This window comes from Fopius arisanus, unplaced genomic scaffold, assembly GCF_000806365.1.
Source record: "Fopius arisanus strain USDA-PBARC FA_bdor unplaced genomic scaffold, ASM80636v1 scaffold00064, whole genome shotgun sequence".
Lineage (NCBI taxonomy): Eukaryota > Metazoa > Arthropoda > Insecta > Hymenoptera > Braconidae > Fopius > Fopius arisanus.
The window spans coordinates 404,491-427,686 of record NW_011887803.1 but is presented as its reverse complement, the minus strand read 5'-3'; the positions used below and the strand labels follow the sequence as shown (position 1 = coordinate 427,686).

At 37.4% G+C, this 23,196-nt stretch overlaps 3 protein-coding genes and 2 non-coding genes across 7 annotated transcripts; 1 reads left to right on the top strand and 4 right to left on the bottom strand.

Annotated features, from left to right (window-relative positions):
- The first annotated feature begins 305 nt into the window (after positions 1–305).
- Positions 306–6,155, top strand: LOC105269066 (ubiquitin-protein ligase E3B). Its single transcript, XM_011309050.1, has 6 exons — positions 306–559; positions 691–1,339; positions 1,616–1,804; positions 2,944–4,866; positions 4,942–5,218; positions 5,278–6,155. Exons 2-6 carry the CDS (start codon positions 701–703, stop codon positions 5,448–5,450), a joined length of 3,201 nt encoding a protein of 1,066 aa, XP_011307352.1. The 5' UTR covers positions 306–559; positions 691–700; the 3' UTR covers positions 5,451–6,155.
- Positions 1,947–2,018, bottom strand: TRNAH-GUG (transfer RNA histidine(anticodon GUG)). The gene has a single exon. It is a non-coding gene; the product is annotated as a tRNA-His (tRNA).
- On the bottom strand, positions 2,164–2,235 carry TRNAH-GUG (transfer RNA histidine(anticodon GUG)). The gene has a single exon. It is a non-coding gene; the product is annotated as a tRNA-His (tRNA).
- Positions 6,156–6,248: 93 nt separating the features above from the next.
- LOC105269065 (proton-coupled amino acid transporter 1) lies at positions 6,249–12,661 on the bottom strand. Its single transcript, XM_011309049.1, has 8 exons — positions 11,716–12,661; positions 8,958–9,010; positions 8,339–8,464; positions 7,897–8,169; positions 7,686–7,770; positions 7,261–7,533; positions 6,824–7,172; positions 6,249–6,597 (listed from the first exon to the last, which is right to left on the bottom strand). Exons 1-8 carry the CDS (start codon positions 11,749–11,751, stop codon positions 6,353–6,355), a joined length of 1,440 nt encoding a protein of 479 aa, XP_011307351.1. The 5' UTR covers positions 11,752–12,661; the 3' UTR covers positions 6,249–6,352.
- A 1,014-nt stretch (positions 12,662–13,675) lies between these two features.
- On the bottom strand, positions 13,676–19,994 carry Cyt-b5-r (Cytochrome b5-related). Of its 3 annotated transcripts, none has more exons than XM_011309047.1 (5): positions 19,682–19,933; positions 16,603–16,870; positions 16,166–16,454; positions 14,943–15,158; positions 13,676–14,378 (listed from the first exon to the last, which is right to left on the bottom strand). In XM_011309047.1, the coding sequence occupies exons 1-5, from the start codon at positions 19,916–19,918 to the stop codon at positions 14,102–14,104; spliced, it is 1,287 nt and encodes a 428-aa protein (XP_011307349.1). In that variant the 5' UTR covers positions 19,919–19,933; the 3' UTR covers positions 13,676–14,101. The 3 variants fall into 3 exon arrangements, with proteins under 3 accessions (XP_011307349.1, XP_011307348.1, XP_011307350.1); XM_011309046.1 differs by lacking the exon at positions 19,682–19,933 and adding an exon at positions 17,081–17,588; XM_011309048.1 differs by lacking the exons at positions 13,676–14,378; positions 14,943–15,158; positions 16,166–16,454; positions 16,603–16,870 and adding exons at positions 17,845–18,303; positions 18,534–18,749; positions 18,817–19,105; positions 19,204–19,471 and having other exon boundaries at positions 19,682–19,994.
- Between the last annotated feature and the right edge of the window lie 3,202 nt (positions 19,995–23,196).

Below are 23,196 nucleotides of genomic sequence, written 5' to 3'. Positions count from 1 at the left end.
TATTTTAATATATAATTGAAAAACAACATTAAATACAAGAATAAAAATATGGAAAAGTTATGACAAATAAAAAAAATTTGTTCAGAATGAAAAATCATTTTTCTGGGTGGAAAAAAAATGTTTTTTTTCGTGACCTGAAGTAAATAATTCCCTTTCCCCTATCTGTCTGTTGAAAATGTAGGAGTCTGACTTGTGAGCGATGAGTATATGATTTTCAATCGGTTAAAATGATAAACAACAGTTCATTGTTTATTTCCACCACTACCTCCACCCCTTCCACCAGAGACTCGCGCATCAGACAACAATGGCGGCTATAGTTTACTGTCAAATGAAGAATGTAGACAAGAGTTTTTAGTTGTGGACAACAAAATTAACGCTCACGTGATTGAAACAAAATGGCAACTCAATTGACAGTTGTCGGTTGATTTTTTGACAATTTGTCGATAATTGTTCAGTGCTGTGGGGAGATTTTTTTCAATTGTTTATAGAAGGGGAGGAAAATTGGAGGCATGAGACCGTGATCTAGTCTGGATCACCTGACTTTGTTGTTGTGGACTCAGTAAGAATTTCTCTTATTTTTCTCACAGGGAAAATCACTTTTGGATTTGATTTTTGCAGAGAGAATTGGAGGGAAAATTAACAGAGAGAGACAACTTTTTTTTTCATGAGAACGTCCTTTTGTTAATTTAGAAAAAAAAAAATGTTTCGAGCCGAGGAGTCGCCGAAGGGTTCGTTCCTTCAGCAGACGAAAGCAGCCCGAGAGGAACGAGCACACGAAAAACGCCGAGAGGCAGCAGTTGTTACAATTCAGGCATCAATCCGAGGCTGGCTGTCACGACGAAAATTTGCAAATAAAATTCTCCACGACTTGGACTCATTCTTCCCCGAGGACAGCACCCTGGACGCCTCCATCGAGCTCAAGCCAGTTCTCCAGGTGTTCAGGCACATCTCCAGGTTCCTGATTGTGTTCAAACGAGACAGGGATCAGGCCCGAATCGAGAGGCTGTGCAAGTACCTGACGAAATCTCTGGACTCAGAGTCACCCAAGTTCTCGTACGTCGGGGTCGCTCTCAATAAAGAACACTACATCGCCTGGATATCACAAATGAAGGCTGTCTTGTTTCACTGCATGATGGGACTTGATGAGCTGAAACCTGAGAGACCTGGGGATCACAGATCCATTCTTCTGAGGCTCCACACACTCGTCAGCTTCACATCTTCCGGCACTTGGGCCATACAAAGGGTCAAGGGCATGGAAAAACTCAAGACTGGCATGCAGCAGCTATGTGCCAATATCATGGGACATCTAGTCAATAATGGATTTTATACCGTCATGAAGGTGATTTTTTTTATTAACTTTTTAAATTTTCACTTTTTTTTAACCTTTTTTTAAATTTTTTTTCCTCTTTAAATATTAAAAAAAAATCAATTTTCATTCACAAATTGAAAAATTAAAAATATCAGCTTCCATTTCCAATAATTTGATGCCTGAATTCTGTGTTTATATTATATCGGTGTAAATTGAGGAAAAAAAAACAAAATTGTAGACAGGATTTTCGGAAAAAATTGTTTTTCGGATATTTAATTGTAATGAGATTATTTTATTTTTTTTCAGGTGTTATTGGTGAAAGGCTTGGGGAGAGAAAAGATTTCGCTGAAATCTGTTGCCCTCTCAGCTGCGGTCACCCTGACAATGAGACCTCTGATATCCTCTCAGATGTCTGACAAACTCATATCTTTATTTTTGATCAACATATTCAGTGTTCCTGCCTTGGTTTATCATCTGAATTTGCTGTCTCCTGAGGTGAGCAGAAATCATTAACACATCCATTCCCATCTCTCAAACCGACACGAACACCCGTCACAGTTCGCCCGAAAAATATTAAATTATAATTCGGGAATAATTTTTTTTTTAATGAATTGATAAAAAAAAATATATATTCCGATGCCGTGACCCGGATTCGAACCGGGGTAGCTACGGCCACAACGTAGAATCATAACCACTAGATCATCACGGCTGCGGAACCTTATAATTCCTTTCACCGTCTGTTTACACATAATTCGCGATTTAATTTACCATTCTAAAATACACAAACAACAAAAATCACGAAGTCCGATGATTTTCCGATGATTTATCGAGAAAAAAAAATCAGTCTAGCACATTGCCGTGACCCGGATTCGAACCGGGGTGGCTACGGCCACAACGTAGAATCCTAACCACTAGATCATCACGGCTATGGTAGACCTCTGAGATACGGATATTTCAGTTTCGCTCTCATGGTGAGAGTTCCAATTTCAATCGACGTTGAATAATGCGGTTTTTTATCAATTTTCAAAAAAATATTTCCATCAATTTTCCGAGCTATATTCTGATGATTTTTATCGGATTGCCATTTCACTGGGATTTTTGGAAAATTTTGATTTTGTGGAAAAATCAAGAGAACTTTGACTTTCCGCTTCGCTCTCCTTGAAAATAAATTTTCAATTTTAAAAAACAAGAAAATACGTTGACTTAATTAATTGATTAAATCAATTAATTTATTCTGGTCACAAAATTGAATTCGAACTTTCGACTTATGGGGTATAATTTCCTGATTTTGAGGACTACTTAATTATTGAAGTATTTTCTATTCCGTGGACCGGCATCGTTATCAGTCGGTATGGCTGATCCCTGATTTTCGGTATTTTATGATACACTGTGAGCTAGAGAGGAAGATAAAGAAGAAATGTCCTGTGCGATCCGGTTCTTCATTGATTATTCAGTTTGCGCGGGAAATTTAAATGGAATTCGTACTCGGACATAAACGGATATCCGATTACATAATATATTCACAAAATCCATAATTAACAGTCACAAAAAGTCTTACAACACAATTCCTGAAGACGTCCAACCTCTCCCAATCGCAACCGCTGAGATAAACTCACCAGGTCGGCTCGTTTCAGTGCATCACATGCTTCGCCACCCACAGCCTTTTTTCCCGGAGTCTTGAGATCCTCAATTCCGATCAGAACCTCAGAATAATCTTCAACGCCCTTGAAGGCAGCTACGCCCTGTGTCTCTTGGCGAATCTAATCCAACTCGCGTCGATAGATTCGGAGGACCTTTTGAAGGACCTCTACTTTCCTTCATTCACCTTCGTGGTGACGAAGATGTTGGAGTCGTGCCAGCAATACGTCGTCTCTAAGCAGAGCTGCTTGACCCATTGGCACCCAGTGCTCGGGTGCTTTGCCCAACCGGTAGACCCTCTCCTGTATTCGGCAGTTGGTCACACGAAGGTTCAGCTTGGTCTCCTCTGGAGCGGACAAATTGTCCAGCAGCTGATAGGCAAGAGCCTGACGGAGATCGTCGAGAAGGAGGTGATCATCACCGACAATAATCAGAGCACCTCCAATACTAATATCTTCAAGCGTGCGTTCTTCGAGAGCCGCGGCAACCGAAACAACTCGACGAAGAACTGGCGGAAGCTGGGCAGCCCAGAGACCACGAAGATCGCATTGATATGCTCACTCTACCAGACAGCTCTGCACACCCTGACGCAGATGAAGCTGGACATCCTGACGGGCCTGTGCTATCAGGACAAGATACTCTACCATCTCTGGCTATTCCTCAATACTCTCGGACCGAATTGCGGCCTCAAAGCATTCCTGGATCACCTCGCCGCCAACACCAAGTGTTCAGCCCCAGAATTCCAAATGCTCATTCTCTTCTGCGACTGCATGACACACTACGTGACGATTCTCGATGACATGGAAATGTACGAGCAGCAGGAGCCGTTTAAACTTCAGGACTTTGTGACGATGGGATTTTTCCTCAATCAATTTTTGTACAAAGGTGTTCTGGGCAATCTCTTCGATGTGAGAACTGTGGGAAGTAATCCGTTGTTCGTCAGTCTTCATACATTGCTGATGGCGATCTACAGAAGGGACTGCCGAAGGAACTTCTGTCCTGATGGTCACTGGCTTGCAAAAGAAGTTCGGGTATCGGGGTTCCTTGCTGACCTTGAGAAGGGCCGAAGAGGGGCAGCACTTCTCCTCTCGAAGATGCCCCACGTCATCCCACACTCGGAGCGCGTTGTCCTCTTCAGAAAGCACGTGGCCGACGAGAAAGCGGTTCTCGGTCTGACCGAATCCGCATGCAACAGCCCGCCTTCGACCCTCATAGCTGTCCATCGCTCTCGGATTGTTGAAGATGGCTACCGCCAGTTGGCGATGCTGCCGTCTCAGGCTCTTAAAGGCGTCATCAGAGTGAGATTCGTTAATGAGCAGGGTTTGGACGAGGCCGGTATCGACCAGGACGGCGTCTTCAAGGAGTTCCTTGAGGAGACCATCAAACGAGTCTTCGATCCTTCCTTAAACCTCTTCAAAGCCACAACTGAAAACCGTCTGTACCCATCACCCACATCATACATGCAGGAAAATCATCTCCAGCTGTTTGAATTCGTCGGTCGCATGTTGGGGAAGGCTGTCTACGAGGGTATCGTCGTGGACGTTCCCTTCGCGTCCTTCTTCGTCTCGCAGTTCTCAGGCCAGGCTGGGGGCGCACTTTACAGCTGGCTCGATGAACTCGCATCTCTAGATCGTGATCTGTACAGGAGTCTCACCCTTGTCAAGCACTATAAAGGGGATGTCAGTCAACTCGAGCTCACGTTTTCCCTTGATGAAGACGTTATGGGAGAGCTTGTGACTCATGAACTCAATCCCGGTGGCAAGGCCGAACCCGTCACCAATTTCAATAAGATCAATTACATTCATCATATGGCCCACTTCAGGATGCACAGGCAGATCAAGGACCAAACGGCGGCCTTCATCAAGGGGTTCAAGAGCATCATTAACCCGGAGTGGCTTTCTCTTTTCTCCACTCCTGAGGTAAGTATTTAAGTTGATTGCAGATCTCTATGTGTTCCTTGTAGATGGTAATTAGTGGTTTTGGTTATTGCGCAGCTTCAACGCTTGATCTCTGGTGATAATGTACCTCTCGACCTCAGGGACTTAAGAAAGCACACTCAGTACTATGGTGGCTTTCATGATAGCCATCGAGTTGTTTGTTGGTTGTGGGATATTCTTGAGAAGGACTTCAGCGAGGAAGAACGAGGTTTATTCCTCAAATTTGTAACTAGTTGCTCCAAGTCACCTCTGCTGGGCTTCGCACATCTCGAGCCGCCCTTTTCAATCAGGTGTGTCGAAGTCGGTGACGATGAAGACACCGGCGATACTATTGGTGAGTGCTTCATAACTTGATAAATTTCCATTTCTTTGCTACCTTGTTTGTTATTTCAGGGAGTGTTATTAGAGGATTTTTTACCATTCGCAAGAAAGATCCTCAGAATCGTTTGCCCACATCGTCAACCTGCTTCAATCTCCTCAAGCTACCGAATTACCAAAAAAAGAGTACATTGAGAGAAAAATTGAGATACGCTGTGACGAGCAACACCGGATTCGAGTTGTCCTAACAGAAGATTGGAAAATCGATGGGGAGACAGTTCTGGACCAAAGACAATCGATGGGAATCAAGGCAAAATTCTAACTCATCGCTTGATTTTCTAGTAAAACAAATTATCAATAATTTTCGCTAATGATGCACTGGATTAATTGAAAATTAAAAATTGAAGGCTACGAATCATGAATACTCATGTGCGGTGGAATGAAGAGATGATTATTTTATTAATCTGAGGAAATCGGATCGTCGGACTAGTCTCAATTGATCCAGTCGGAATTGATTGATTGGAAAATGTGCGATTTCAAATTTTAATCATAAATTCAATTACTTTCTGCCATTAGTGAAAAATAACAGAAAATTCACACCAGAGATGATAATCATCTCCAAGGAATTTCATCTCTTCGTTCTAACCTAGAAATGTAAATATAACCTAAAGATACTTAGTCACAATATAATTTGAATTTTGGATTTGAAAATTCATTTCACTTAGTGGCCATATTGATTTTTCCGTGCATGGAGTAATGAATCATTGAATTTGATATTTCTGTACATTAAAAATTGTTTAATATTTTTTTAACAAGCGATAACATGTAAATTATATACAAAATGTCACAAATATACATAATTTCATTAATTAAATCCCCTCATGACAAATGACAGTTTCCTATATAATACAGTTTCAGATTCACTAGGATCTCTCGATCCAGTCGCATTCTGCATCACATATTCAACCGCTGAAAAATGCGCAGTTGAGTTTAAATAAAAATATAATAATCTTCAATTATTTCGTAACTTCACTCAATAGCAGTCATAAATATTAAATATTTAAAAAATAGTCTAGCAAGGAGTTATACTGAATCGAGGGTGACAGTCGTTGAAAAGGATTTTTCTCCTTTGTCTCAAAAATGTCTTGGATTACGAGAATGACTCGATGATTTTACTCAGGCTAGTGTAGGTCCCTACAACGAGACCCAGCAGTCCGAAAAGTATGAGAGAAGTATTTTTAGCGAGCATTATGCAATTTTGCGTTGAGTCCTGAACACTCCAGAAAGCGCAGGTCTCGATGATGGCGGGGAAGGCTAGGCCAAGGGCGGATAGACATAGAGCACCAAAAAGGGAGATAAAGAGTTCGAGTCGTGGCACTGCCATTGCCAAGAAAACTGAAACAAAAGATGACAATTTTTTAACCTAATTTGGAATTCGTCGGATTTCCTTCTTGACATTTTACGTTTTGTCGTATAACTGGAGAACTACAACAGCCAAAAAATTTCAAAACCACTAGTTTTTGGTTAAAATTTCTCTACCTATCGAATGAGACTATCCACGATGCTCTAGCTCATCAGGATCGCGAGATAGAAGAATAAAAATGGCGGATTTTCTACTTACACGTGATCAGGACGAGTCCCGTCCTCACGATGTACTCCCACATGAGCTTTCTCTCTTTAATCCTCTTAGACAGGTAGACGTTCCATGAAATATCGATGGCAGGGTAACACTGTAGAGCGTGTGTCACGTAAATGGAAATCGCAAGGAGAATCTGCACGATTTTAGCGAGTACATCGTCATCCGGAAGATTCAAGGTTATACTGCCCTTGACTCCCGTGCCATACCGAACGTAACCGAAGAGTCCCATACCCACGTACAGAACGATAATCAAACTCATTCCACTGTTAAGAACTCCAAAGGGAGTCATGAATTTTTTGGGGTTATCCATCTCGTTCTCTAGAGGAATCATCTGCAGGGAGCAGCCAAAGTAATCGGTTATTTTCCATTTTCGTTTGTATTATCGCCGGGGATTAACTGGGAATTCATAATTTACTTACAACACCGATTGCCTCGAGAGCGAATAGAACTGTTCCGAAGAAAAGGGGGAAGTCCTGAACAGTTCCCACCGCGTGTTTACCCTCGAAGCTGATTGGATCACGAAAAATAAAGTACAGGATAATACCGAAGCTGGCGAGTGTGATACCATTGGCAGCCGTTGAAAATGGCGCCAACAATTTCAAATTTCTTATCCAGTTAATGAATATCAATGGAAGCAATGTTGCGAGCATGTAGTACTCGAGTTTTATTGGAGTCACATACGAATCAATAGCCTGAGGGTAGAAGACAGAATTATTTTCATTTCTCAATGAAAGGTAAGCGAATTAATTTAATATAATTAATAATATAAATGAACAATAGTTTTTCATTTTTATCGCAGAAGTGAAAAAAAATAGAAAGGTGTGATTAAAGGCGTTATACTCACACTCTTCAAATTCTCCGAAATGAACACAACGTAAACGCAACATGTGCCCAGCTGATAAACCAACAAAAAAATGTTAACAATGTGTCTGAAAGAAAGATAAAGAAACACTAATTATTCAGTAATTCTGGGGGAAAGAAGAATCTGGTGGAAAAAAAAGAAAAAAAAAAGATTCGATGAGCGAAATGATGAAAATAATAATCATTGGACTTACGGGACAGCTGGTGCTAGGGGCCTGAGGAACTTGGGCCCTTCTTCAATCGCTGCTTGGGCAGTCGCTTCATAAGTGAGCGACGGAACTCGCCGTCTCTTGCAGAGCTCATACTCCGATCTAATTAATAATCTAATACAGTATGTGCAGAGGAAACCGATAACGAGTGTCCCAATGATTCCTATCGCGTAACCAGCGTGTGAGAACGCCAGAGGCATCGCCAGAATTCCCGTCCCCAAACTTCCTTTCAGCAGATGAAATAAGGTATCCAGAGTCCTTGAATAATCAATAATTATCCATTTATTCAGTTGTCAATTCAATTCAATTATTGATACAAGCAAGAGAAAAAAAATCATTTTCATTTGTATTTGTTTTTTTCGGTTTATTTGCATAATCTTTTACGCTCTGTCGAATGGATAAATTGACTTCTCGATCGGTTACTTACGTCGTCGGGTGTGCAACCTCTCGGTGAGCGTATGGATCGTATTCAACCGCAAACTCTTTACTCGTTCTCGGCCAATTTTTAAGCTCCACTGTGAAGACATCGTTATTTGATTTCGCTGATTTTTCACTGGAAAAAAAAACAATAGGTTTGATTTTTCCTCTGAGTGGGAAATGGATTTTTCCGGATTCAGTATATATTGAAAATCCCCCAGAAAACTCGAGAGTAGCCCTCCTCTGTATCAATAAAAAATATATATATAATATAATATAATATACCATTTTAATAAAATAATGATTTTTCTAAAAAAAAATTTTTTTTCAATTGAATTTAATTATAGAAAAAAATATAAATTATGAGTAATTTTTTTAGATATCTGAGATTCTTTTGATATTTCGATTTTATATGTCAAATGATAATACCCCGTGTGGGAGGGGGAGCGGCAAAATTTTGAAAATTCAAAAAATGTAAAAAATTTGGAAAATTTGAAAATCAGGGAATCGTAGCGGAAGCTGATGGAGGTCGCGAATAATTGGCAAAATTTTATCTAAGGGGAGGTGTCACTCAGTAGTTTTCCTTCTAGAGTTTTTTATTTCTTCAGTTTATAATCCATAACTCTCACCTTTTTTCAGTACTCGTGGCAGTGTATCGACCGTCTTTCACTCCTACACTCTCCTATAACGAAAAAAAAAAATCATCAAATTAATCCCCAAAAAATCATTATCACTATTACCAACGACCAATTAACCGTTTATTAATGATTAAAAAATGAAAATTACTGGAAATTCTTATTGGTAAAAATGGATTTAAATCCCCACCCCCTCCTCCTTCTTTTCGCGATCAATTCGCGATCAATTCGCGATCAATTCGCGATCAAAGAAGTGAGGATTAGGATTGACAACTTATGAAATGACTGATAAAAAAAATAAATATTCAAAAAATTTGGAAAATACAAATGACAAGTCTCATGAATAATTAAACACCTCCGTTACGTGTGACACAGAGAGAAAAATTATTTCAGTTTATGTACTATGGATTTCACTGCATAATACATAGAGCGGATGGCCTTCAACTACCACTGCACCATTCACACGTTCGAGAGCGTGTAGTAATGCAAAATCCATTCTTTTTTCATTATTGTTATTATATGTGTAAAATATTAAATATCCAATGATAAATATAAAGGGATGATGATTCAATCGGACCGTTACAAGAATCGGATCGAGCCCATCCCCAACGGCGAGGGTTGAAGTTAAATATTCACTTAAATCGATTTTCACTCCGATAATTACGACCTGAAATATTCGATATCTCGCTCTGCCTCGAATCAATTCACCTTCCCTCGAGACAATTGTATAATTGAATCAATTTTTAATGACGGATCATCGAGATAATCGAGTTCTTGATAGATCGAATCAAAAAAAAAATTCAAAGCGATAATATAATTTCACCCACGCAACCCGCACGGAAAAATATATAATCCAAAAATTATTATTGGTATATAGTTTTCCGCGAGAATTATATATCAAATATATCCAACTTTCATTCTAAATATATTTTATATAACCGGTGAGATATATCCAAATTATATCTCGGAGAATTGATTTTTCACTGGAATATATGCCGCATATATTCGGATATATTTCATGTATATATGTATATATAATTCTACAATCGAGATTTATCACTGAATTATAATTATTCACGATTATTTATAAAAAAACAATAAATAATTTTTTTTTAATAAAAAATCAAAAATAAAATAAAAAAACATAAAATAATAATTTTGAAAATTATTTTTTAATAATTTCTGCTCTTTAATCGCAAGTGGTTTATCTATTTGCGGGAACGATCTATTCCCCTTTAATTCCATTAAGACTCCATTCATCTCGCCTCATCAAATCTCATTATCCTTCTTCAAATCGTCAACAGTCGCAAGTGTAATAATAGTCTTGTCTAGTCCTGAATAACAGCGCGCACGAGACATCATTATCACCAGGTGAACCGATTTTCCGTTATCAGTACAACAATCCCACATAATGAAGTTCCATGTAAACATAATGCATTTCATTTGCAACAGTCATTTGTAAATTGTCTAGCTTCGCGCGCTTTTCGACGGGGAAAAACCGCTCACGGAAAAAATTCCCATGATAAATATTATATCATAATATATTATACAAAATATATTATCGTTATATCCTGTCTAGAATACGGTAGACGGAACATTTGAAAATTTATTGTTGTCAATGGAATTTGTCAATCTGTGCAAGACATCGGATGATTAATTTTTCTTTGAGGAATAATGATTGTTTTGGAGGAATTAATTAGAAATCTGATGATTCTTTGGAAATTTAATCTGTGAATTGTTTTATTTCTCTCGCGTATTTTCTTTATCTCAGGAATGTTACAGATATTCACCTCTCAGAAATAAATTTGAAACTGTCCTCTAGAGATTGAGTAACAAGGTTAAGGAATTGTCACACATTTTTTTCCTTGGATTGCAATTTTTTATTTATTTTTTTCAGCTCTTATCGAGACTCCACGCTTCCGGCGTGATCTAATTAACAGGAAGATCATTAGTTTAACGTTCTAGTGCGAGAGGCATTAATTTTTAAGTATTCAGATGACTCGTCAAATAATTCCTCTGGGCTTTTTATTTGCTTTTTTATCTTTTATTTGGTGCTTTTATTTTTTTATGACTGTAAGTGCGAAGGCTGTACAGTCGTCGCTACCGGAAATAATTGGTTTGTTTATTTGTTTTAATTATTCTGGGGAAGGATTATAAATTTTTGAAAATTCCGCTCCGGGAATTCAGAGATAAAATAATTTATTTCTGGGTGTTATTAAATTTATGGATCTTGGAAAATATTTCAGTCCGATAAATTCAAATATGTCGCAGGAAAATAATTTTTAATGTCATTCTCATTTTTTGGAGATAAATTGAAAAAAAACAAGAAAATAAACAATGGAAAATTTTCTTTGGCCTCAGCGAGACGAGGAACATTATTAATTATAATATTTATTTTTTGTTAATAATCTTTTATAGGATATCACTTTTTTTAATCTATTTTAATTGAATTATATTTCTGGTTTAACAAATTACGATTTCTCGTGAAAATTCTCATAAAAATCGAATTATAAAAATAATTTGCAACAATTATTATAAAAATCACAATTATTATCGCTGTAACTCTCGAACTCGATGAAGAGATCTGAATCGAATCCATTAATCGAATAAAAAAATCGATCTGTTCCTGAATGAAAAATCGAAAAATTCCAACACTGACTTTAACCGGTAGTAAAAAATTAAAAAATCATGACAATTCATTAAAAAAACGATATAAACAAATGATGAATAAAAAAATAAAAATAAAACTCACACTACTCCCAACAAATCCGTGATTATCCCTGGACATGATCACGAACTCACGCTTGACTCGTGTAAAACCAAAAAAAAATCTCAAAACAAAACTAAAAAAAAAATGGAAAACGAAAAAAAAAAATTGTATCAGTGTTGTCAATGGCAGATTGTCATTCTGACAGGTGCGGTGGTCGGAATCAAACTGTTCTATCAGCGTCTACCGTACAAATTCATATACCACCCGCCACTGACACTCCACACATTGACAATCCGCCATAATTCACTCTTTACCTTGAAATACTTACCACAACTTCACACATACAAATCATTCTATACCTATCACTTTATTATATTTTCCAGTCGAACAAATATAACCGAACAAACATTTCCCCTGACATTCCAGACATAACATTTACGGTAATTACGCGAATTGATTGTTTGCTTCCAGGTAAATCAGGTGTATCGCGAAATTTTTCTGTGATTATGGGGGCGAGGGGGGAGAGGGGGGGAAGGGTAATCACGTGTAACCCCAGAATCATTGATAATTAAGGTTCGGTTACCCCGTTTACCTCCTTAAGACGTCAGTTCAACTATTCTATCATTTATTCAGTCTAATGTAATTGCATTTTTATTGGATAATTTCGTCTTTTATATTTTCGGTTTATTGATTTTCAAGGCAAAAAAATCAAAGGGTATTTTGTTATTGTCATCTCGTTTTTTCTTGTCGTCTGTAGAACCTCGAATTATCCAATATAAAAAAATGGTTTATTTTGTTGATGTAAATCATGGGAAGAGGTGATTTATCTTTCACTTATGCCTTTTTGTTACGTAATAAAATAGGGAACCGACAATTTGAGGTACTGATGTGCAGTGAATTATAAAAAATTACCAATACTGATGTTATAAACAATCACAGGCTTCATTTTTTTTTCGTTACACAACATTTTGCAATAAAAAACCTATTATTTCTTCTTAACGAAGCTTTAAAAAACTAGTACTATTTGATTTTTTCATTTTTTCCCATTGCAAAAAATTCCATGTAATTGTTCATAAATAAAAATTCATAAAGCCTTTCGCGGTTTTTGAAATTCAATTTATCAAAATTTATTATTTCCGAATTCTCCATTTTTTTACATATAAAATAAATCGCAGTTTTTGGGATATTTATTTTTTGATAATTATTTTTTCAAAAATTCAATTTATTTTTCACTAATGAGATGAATTGATAACAAATTGTGATCAATGGAATTTTCCCGAGTCAATCTAATGAGGTCAGACCCTGTGGCATCAATTTTGGAAAAAAAAATCATTAGGTCAGATTGTCTAGTGATTTTCAATGGCCTTGACGATAAAAACTCAAGGACATAGTGCAATGACACGCTGCATCGAGCCTAATATCACTAATATGTGACTGGAAAGGAAAAATTTCAAGCGGAAGGTCGTAACACTGAGACAGAAAAAAAAAAGAGGAAGTACATTTTTTTATGGTAATTCTCAATGACTAAATTGCCATAGAGAATTATCATCTTCCGACAATGAGAAAATTCCCAGTACTCCGCGATTTTGCTAAATTTATGCAATTCAGGAATTGACAGAGACATCCTCAACAGATTGTCCAGATAATCCGTGGAAGATAGTATCGCTGGAATTTTCAAGGACGAATTATCCCGCCAGATTAATTATATTTCATAATTGATTAATTCCCGGTGTTTCGTATTTTCGGGAATTCGCGGATTCGTCTGACGATTCATCTGGAATCGATAACAGATAATTATCTACAAAAATTTTTCGTGTGAAATTTCAATAAAAAATTGATCAACGCAGTAATTAAATTGATTGCAAATTATTCTTTCCGAGATGAAAGATAATGATCTCTTAATGAGATATAAATTCGTCCCTCAAGCCTAGAGATGCCAATTGTGTTTTGATAAGAAGATTCAACCGGAAATTGCGCAAATAACCATTGTTAAACCCTTTTGTACTGATTCACTTACGTTTTATTGAGTAACTACAGTTGAGAAAAAAAATATTCGTAGATAAGATACAAAGGCCCATGAATATCTAAATGAATATTAATCAGAGTATAATTGAAGCTGTCACAGCATTCCACAAAAAATTCGATATCTCCATAACATCTCGAGGTATCGGATCGAACGACCGCTCAATCGATAGATCTAGAATATTCCGATACTCCAAAAAAAAAGCCATCCCTCAATTCGCCTCATAAAAAAAATATAAAACCCATGAAAAACGTATTCTTCAATCGACAGTAATTTTTCTGGAGTTTCAGAATTTTTGCGCAAGCTGCTGGAGGAAAATACAATTTTTAAAAAATCCCACTAAATTTTCCGATCTATAGATTAACTCCATTTTTATCAATCGACTCTTGGAGGAATCCGACAGTCTTATCTGCAATTTGTTCTAGGTTCAACTCTTCGTAATTGCCTGAACTGTCCTTTAATCAATTCCCAGGGGGTGAATCTCGTGGTATCAATACCAAATTCACGACAAGTATCTTCAAGTGCTGGTAAACACAGACGTAAATAGGCATGATCAATTGTCGGCATCAGATGATGAAGACTGTGATGGCCATATTGAGTTAGAGTTAGAAAATGAGAGTTGTCGATTACATTGCGATCTCTCACAGTATCCATCTCCAGTAATCCCCAATCTCGATCTTTCCTGCATGATAATTTAAATAATAAACAATCAGAAGAACATAATCAGCTGTGCGACCGCAGTCTTAATTATTCCTATTGATATTAAAAAATATTAGTAATTCGGTAGTTGAAAGCGGAAATTTCCCGGGTCTTAATGGGGTCAGGGTAGATTCCACCACCAATTCTGGAAACTTGCGAAGGAGTTGGTAATTTAGATAAGATTGGAATTATAGGGAGGGGAACAGATAAAGATGATCAAATCCCAGTGGATCAATAATCCCAGGTGTTTACGGGATTAATTCCAAAAATTTGAAATTCGAAATTGAAATTTTTCGATTGCATAACCGATTGCAAATCCTTCAATTGATCGATTAATAGATCTATCGATCGATTAAGCGATTCGAGAATCCAGAAATCATTGATCGTTTCAATAGATCCGGTTATTTACTGGAGATTGTAATTTTCAATGTAATTGTTTATTGGTCATGATAAAAAATTGAATCATGATAAAAAAAAAATTGAAATAATCATTTATTTCAGTTATAATCGATTATTACTGGTTAGTGGAAAATAATAAATTATTTACCTGGCATTATCGCCATCGTGGAAGATATCGGGATGATGATGTGCCCCGTTGAGACCGATTGCGTGAAAAACAAAACTGCCAACGCCAATGATAAGCATCCAGTATTTAAAAGTTATCGGTAAATCTCCAGTTGCAAAAAACATTAATGACGGAATAATAAATGGAACAGCATCGCGAAATTGAAATGTCTGTCTGACAAAAAATACCTCAGCATATCTGAATAAAAGGGGAAGAAAAAAGGTATGAGTCATTGGAGAAAAATGAATCTATAAGATTTATTGATTTATCTAGTCATCGATTGATCAGCTAATCTCTATCGCACACGGTTTTGAATGGAAATTTCCGTTGGCTCGGTGGAATATTTTTTTCTCACGTGATTTGTGTTGAATCATCGGTCGTTTACCAGTGAAATGTAAACAGTTTTTATGATTTTATTCTAAATACTGATTAGGACTGCTGCCTGAGTTGGATAAGACTGAGAATTCGTTCAGTGATAAAAGAATAATGAGTAATTATTAATAATGATGAATTATTTCACGGGAGTTTATGATTCCCTGGGTAATGACGTGACTGAAATTCAGGAGAAGTGGAAAATCGATGTTCTCATTTTTTTATCGCTGGGTGAATTCCGGGATTTTTATGGGATTCATTAGGTTAATTATTGCTGTCAATAACTAGTTTGGATCAACACAGTCTATCGACTGCTAAATCTCATCTCGATGTGTGTGTCAAGGTAAAAAAAAATTAATCGGAATATTTTTTCCAAATTTTCAAAACGTTTTTCGGAACTTTTCGGTAAATTTTTCTTTTGAAACGAAAAAAAAATGGGGAAACAAAACAATTTGATTTTTTGAAAATGTTTTCAATAATTTTCTACAAATTTTCGCGCGTATAATTTTTTTTTAATTATACTATTGTTTTCTCACTTTTTTGATTTTTCAATATTCTCACAAAATTCGCGGTCTAAATGATAAAAAAAATCCCCTATTCAGATTTTTGAAAAATCTTTCAAAACCTTTCTCAAAAATAAAATTCTTTGGTTTTCCAATTTTTTTTTGTTCCATAAAAAAATGTTCTTTTTAAGTTTACCCGAAATTTTTTGAAAATTTGGAAAAAATATTCCGATAACAATTTCTTTTTACCCGGGTGCCTTAAATTGGTATTTTTATGAAAATTGCATTTCATTACAAAAATAGTGGGGATTTTTTTCTGAGGTGATGTACCTTCTCACAGCCTGCGTGTAAAAACCGATGAAATAGATAACGGGGGAGTAAAGCCATGCGGTATTTCGGGCGATGGGTGCAGCAATGCTCGGTAGATATTGTAAAATCGGTTCAAAAGACGAAATCTCGTAATCCCAAATGGTATTTGGATACATATGATGACTCATAGCATGAGTGATTCGCCACTCGCGGGATGACATCATGGAGATGTCCCAGTAATACATTCGAAAATTGTCACGCATGTGGAAGTAATTATGCGCTGATATTGTAGTAAAAGCCAAGTTTGTGCCTAAAAAAAAAAAAATTGGGAGATTTAAACTGGTCTCTCTTTGGGTCTCAGGCCCCATTTGGTGGGTGAAGGAAAATTTGTAGAAATTTCTATAAATTTCCCGGCCAATTGAAAAGTAAAGGATGATAAATATCCGCAGGATTTTTACCAGCGATAATGAGTGCAAGTCGTGATTGCGTAATTGCTGTGATAACGCACAAAAGTAGAGTGGTAATAGCCAGGGAATCAGCGAGTAAATTGGATTTCAATGATGGACGATGGAAGTCAACGTTTTTCAGGGCATCCAACGATCTTGCTTTCAATTTTTTATAAAATCCGTTCTTATCAAATGTCAGGGGTACAGCTCTTGGTTTAACTGCATCGCGGATGTAAAATTTTGGCAGCAATTTTTCAGCCTTATCCGTCAAGTGATGGCTCTGCAGAAAGAAGAGACATTAAATTTCACTTTTAGAATTTAAATTGGTGATGGAGAATAAATTTAAGATGACTTGGATGACATCCTGGTGCGTTATATCGGATTTGAGGGCTCGAACAGCGGCCGGAAGGTGCGCCATTTCATCCCCATGAGATACTAATCCTTTCTCTACTCTCATAATTAGTATCGCGCGTGAAAAAAATTATTTTACCTCGAACAATTCGGTGATATCAGTTCCCTTGGTGATGGTCAGCCACTCCGACCCCCCGGGATGTGTCTCCACAAAATTCGTGAGATCATACAATCCATCGTTGACCCTCCACAACCCTTCAGCCCCATCCACCCCTCTTCTACCCTCCACCCACCCCTCACCCGTAGGTATCTTATTAAATCTCGCTGGAAATTCCACAAGCCCCGGTATCGAGCTCTTCAATATCGGGCCCTTCATCTTATCACTATCAAAAAACAATCTCTATCCCAATTGATGTATTCTCACTTGTTGCAATTAATAAACTCGTTGTCACACATACGACTGATCATCCCCAGTCCTAATCAATCCTTGTTACACCCCAGCCGATCAAGGGGATGCTAACAATTAACAATAAATAATCCTCATATTCAGAAAACAATCATTCGGGTCATTTTGGAAAAGAAAATCAATGTACCACTTTTAAAGACTACTGCACTCACTGCACCCGAATGTATACAGACTAGAAAGGAGTCGACCTTTATATACGATACATTCCTGATATTCACGACAAAAATAGTGACCCCTAAACGATACCCCTAAACTTCAGATAAAGTACGGAAATTCACGATTACAACGCGTGTAAATAAACCTTGACAACAGATCAGAAAGAAAAATGCGATCTTCTGGGGAGTTCTACGAGTTCTAACTCCAGAAAATATTTCCACTCTAAACAAAATATTTCTATTCATTAAATTCACATCTGCAAATAAATTCTCCAACAACAATCACAATAAACATAAATAATTTATTATTCTCACTGAAATAACGAATTTATCAACATTCCCTGTAAATTATAAATGTCAGATGAATTATTTTATTAGACTGAATCATCCAGTCGATGTAACTATTGCCGAATTATTTATGGTAGTCCTTGAGGGAACCTTGATTCAATGCAAAATAAATAATCTTATCTGTAATTTGTTTTCACTTGAACTCTCCGTAATTGTCTGAACTGCCCTTTAATCAGCTCCAAGGGTGTGAATCTCCTGGTACCAATCCCAAATTCACGACAAGTGTCTTCAAGTGCTGGTAAACACAGATGTAAATAGGCATGATCAACCGTTGGCATCAGATGATGAAGACTGTGAAGGCCGAATTGAGTTAGCGTTAAAAAATAAGAATCATCAACGATTTCCCGGTCCCTCACCGCGTCCATCTCCAGCAATCCCCAATCTAGATCATTCCTGTGACATCAACAAACAGTACCATTAATCATTCTTACTCCCAACCGGAAGCACTCTAATCCTCGAAATTCAATACCTATTAATTAATATTCATCAATTATATTTATTCAGTAACATATTTTTTATATTTATTTCATATTTTGATTATTTCATATTTATTCAATTCTGGTAAATTGTGGAAAATTTATTTATTGTTATTGCAAGTGCTGTTTTTTTAGTGAGATTTTTACCTCGGATTATCACCGTCGTGGAAAATATCGGGATGATGGTGCGCTGCGTTGAGACCAATCACATGAAAAACAAAGCTCGCAACGCCGATGATAAGAATCCATTGTTTAAAAATTTGTTGTAAGTCTCCAGTAGCTAAAAACATGACTGTTGGTATGATAAAAGGAACAACGTCGCGGAATTCTAATTTTTTTCGCACCAGAAGTATATGAATGTATCTGAAAGATTGGAGTGGATTGGAATAAAAATTCAGAGTGATAAATCGATTTTGTATTGGATATTTACCTTTTGATTCCCTGGGAGTAGAACGCGAGGAGATAGACCAGGGGTGAGTAGAGCCATGAGAATTTTCGAGATATGGGAGCAGCAATTTTTGGCAAATACTGAAAATAGGGCTCAAATGTCAGAATTTCGTAATCCCAAATTGTGTTTGGATACATGTGATGGCTCATGGCGTGAGTTATTCGCCATTCGCGGGATGACATTAAAGATATGTCCCAGTAGTACATTCGAAAATTATCGCGCATGTGAAAATAGTTGTGTCCGGTTATTGTCGCGAGTGTCATGCTTGTGCCTGGAAAAATTATTGCCGTAAAAATTTCCGTTTGTAAGACATATTTTCTTCATCTGGTATTTTCGTTATTTTCATTATCAGCGAGTTAGCATTTTTACCAGCGATTATCAGTGCAAGCCGTGATTGCGTCGTTGCGGTGATTACGCACAAAAATAATGTGGTGATAGCCAGGGAATCAGCGAGTAAATTGGATTTCAACGATGGTCGATGAAAGTCAATGTTCTTCAGAGCATTCATCGATCTCTCCTTGAATTTTTTATAAAATCCGTTCTTATCAAATGTCAGGGGCACAGCTCTTGGTTTAACTGCATCGCGAATGTAAAATTTTGGCAGCAATTTTTCAGCCTTATCTGTCAAGTGATGGCTCTGCAGAAAGAAGAGACATTAAATTTCACTTTTAGAATTTAAATTGGTGATGGAGAATAAATTTAAGATGACTTGGATGACATCCTGGTGCGTTATATCGAATTTGAGGGCTCGAACAGCGGCCGGAAGGTGCGCCATTTCATCCCCATGAGATACTAATCCTTTCTCTACTCTCATAATTAGTATCGCGCGTGAAAAAAATTATTTTACCTCGAACAATTCGGTGATATCAGTTCCCTTGGTGATGGTCAGCCACTCCGACCCCCCGGGATGTGTCTCCACAAAATTTGTGAGATCATACAATCCATCGTTGACCCTCCACAACCCTTCAGCCCCATCCACCCCTCTTCTACCCTCCACCCACCCCTCACCCGTAGGTATCTTATTAAATCTCGCTGGAAATTCCACGAGCCCCGGTATCGAACTCTTCAATATCGAACTCTTCATCTTATCACTATCAAAAAAACAAACTTATATGCAATTAAGGCGTGGATTGCAGCCAGTCCATTCCCACTTATGCAAATACTGAGGAAAAGATTTCCCTTTATATACAATCGGTCCAATCACCCACGGATCACACTCACATGCATCACCATAATGTGACCTCCCGTGATACCCCCCAAACTCTCTTCCTCGATAAAATATTTCGCATAACATGAAGTATAGGTCATTGTAAAATGCAACGTAATGACACATGTAAATAAACCAGAGGAAAATAATTGCGGGAACCCCAGCTCCAGTCGAGACAGTCATATGACAAAACTCGACAATTGAAAATTCTCTTGACTCACGTGAGGTCAACAAACGAAGAGAAATATTCAATAAAAATGACGGAACTTGTATTCGCTCATTCATCTGAATTCCTGCTGTCTGTTCCTTCTTCCAAGAGTTATTCAACTGTATTGTTTCAAATGGAGCACCCTGCATAGGAAATAATTACACAAAGACAACAAGAAATTAATGTCATATGCCATAACTACTGGCACAAGCCATCCAAAAATAATCATATCCACACAATATCATCACCGTAATCTTTATTCAACTTTCACCACATCATCGTTATCGCTAAACATCTTACTGATCATAATTCACAATTAATACCCCCCTAATTACCGATACAAAAATACAACGTAATATCAGGTGAGCTAAATGAATACAACTCAGAAACAGCAATTAAAATCAGTACCAAAGAGATAAAAGGTAACAGCTTAATTTTTGAGGGATATCTGGGAATCCGAGAGAGCTATCGAAATTTTAGTCTAGATATCTTTTGCGGGGCTCATTGCCCTCCACAAAAGAGGTCCTACTGAAAATTTTGCTATCCCCCTCAGATTTCAAGGTATCCAACAAAGACTCGTCCAGGGAACGTTACCCTCGAGCTCTCACCCCTGAAATGTTATTACTCCTCTAACACCTGAAGTCCTCATGTTCTTCTGTTGATGATATTCGGGTAGCTGCATCTTCTGCACAAGAATATGTTGACGTACTTTGCGGCTTGCTGTCTCATGGAGGATGATCCTTCGCTGACCACTTCGTCCCCGAATTTTTTCTTTCTCCGGGAGGTCTTGGCGAGTCCCTTCAAGGGTCTGTGAACATCCTCATGGGTCTCTCCCATCGTATCTCTCATCCTCACAGACATGTAAAAATCATTGTCCCCTGGGTCCCTATCAACGTAACCAAAGAACAAATTCTGGCATGCCTTGCTCTTGCAGTGGCCCTTGATCTTCAGGTAATGGAGACTATTCGCTGACTCATATATCTTCGAATTGTCAAAAACAAAAGCACAGGGTAATTTAGTCTGTCTCGTGACAGCCAGTGCTAGTATATTTGTCCATATTCCTGGATTGAGAATGGCGTAGTGACGCTTGTTGTACCTTTTACTGTAGCCTTTCATCTCTCGCCATTCATCACGTGTTATCAGGATGTCAAAGTGACCGAGACCAGCCGCATCGGCGTCCACCTCGAAGTCGCTCAGGTCATCGGTCAGATTCAAAAGTTTTGAGTCATTGTAGACGTCGTCGTCGAGTTCGAGGTCTTCTTCATCCTGGTAGAGCATCTCGAGGCCCGTATATTCGCTGGTTTCGCGCTTTGGCTTCTTCTCTGGCACCTCCTCTGGAATGAAAATACCCTGATTTTCACGGGCTGCTGTCAGAATTTTCCGACGATTTTCGCGGACACTTGTGTAACAGTTGTGATGACTCCAGCGGAGACCAAGGTCCTTCGATATTTCTTTCCACACTGGGTCGCTGTACGATGGGAAATCGTTTGTTTTGAAGTGATCGATGTATTTTTCTAGGACTGCTATCGCCTCGTCTCGAGGCACTAGTGAAACACGCGGCATTTTTCGGGATTGATTGTTTCTGCAAATCAGAAGTGAAGGATTTAATATCCCCATTAATAAACATTTATTTCATTTTAATTTCTTGGAAAAAATTTTCATTTCATTTTTCCTGCTGATTATGAAGGCCGAATCCGGTAGAGCCTCGAATTTTTTCCTACAATTGAAATATATGGCTTATGCCCGGAATTTTATTTATGATGTCGTAAAATAATTTCAGTCAAATTATTCCCGAACAATTGAGACGAAATATAAGAATTTGAGGTAAAAATGGCCTTCAATTTTTATTGGTTGAATCCGCTAGGTATTTACGAGGGCTAATTATTCATTTACGATTGTAGGCTGTGGGTATAAGAATTACATAGCCGTAATATTGCCATAAAAACTATCAAGCTGTAATATTACAAGGAAAGATATTATGGAATGTAATATTATGAAGCCGTAATAATAACTCCATGGAAAATCATTCCAAAATTCTAATCAAAATTTTAATCAATACCAACTCAACACCAAATAAAGTACATGTTATTATAATTTATTTTTAGAACAAAATTAGACACGTGCCTGAAGGGGTGGGGATGGATTAATAGTAGAAATTTGAAATAATTTTTTTTTTCAATCGCCTCACAATAAAGAAAACGAAATTCCTGTAATAAAATTGTAAAAGGAAATTAATGGAATTCAATATTTCTCTTTATTATTAGTTTATCTTGACGAATGTTAAGTTTGGGAAGAAATCTGAAAAAACATTTTTCCTCCGAAATTTCGGCAGCTCCAAGAAGCTCCTCTGGTATTTTCATGTGAAATTGGTAGTTTCATTGGTAAATGGGTAATTAAGAATAAGACAAACACTCAATTCTACATATTTGAGTTAACAACATCATTACTGATTTATAATCATTGATGAGAGATAGACAACATGAATTCCTCATCGGAAATTTACCTGGTAATTTGATAAGCCTCATTATCAGATAAAATTTCGTGAAACCTAGAAAAATCCGGTTTTAACTATTTGAGGGATAAATACCAAGATTATCTCGCTCTTCTTCACCGTGCAATCAGAATTGATGTTTGGAGATGATAATAAAATATCATTCCGCAGTCGTCATCTCGAAATTTGAAAAAATATTTTTCCCTCTTGAAACTATCATGAATCGAGCGGTAATTGACATCATCAGTGATAACCGTATCTACAATGAATTTATTAGAACGACATAAAACAAATTACTGATCTTCCACTAATTTGGAGGTTAGCTTCGTACATCTTTAGGTTTCACAAATTTTTGAAGATAAAATGTACTTTCACTTACTCAATCTGATGATAACGTCACAATCGCGAATTCCCAGTGAATTCTTGTGGAGGAAGAATTATAATTGTTGATTCTCT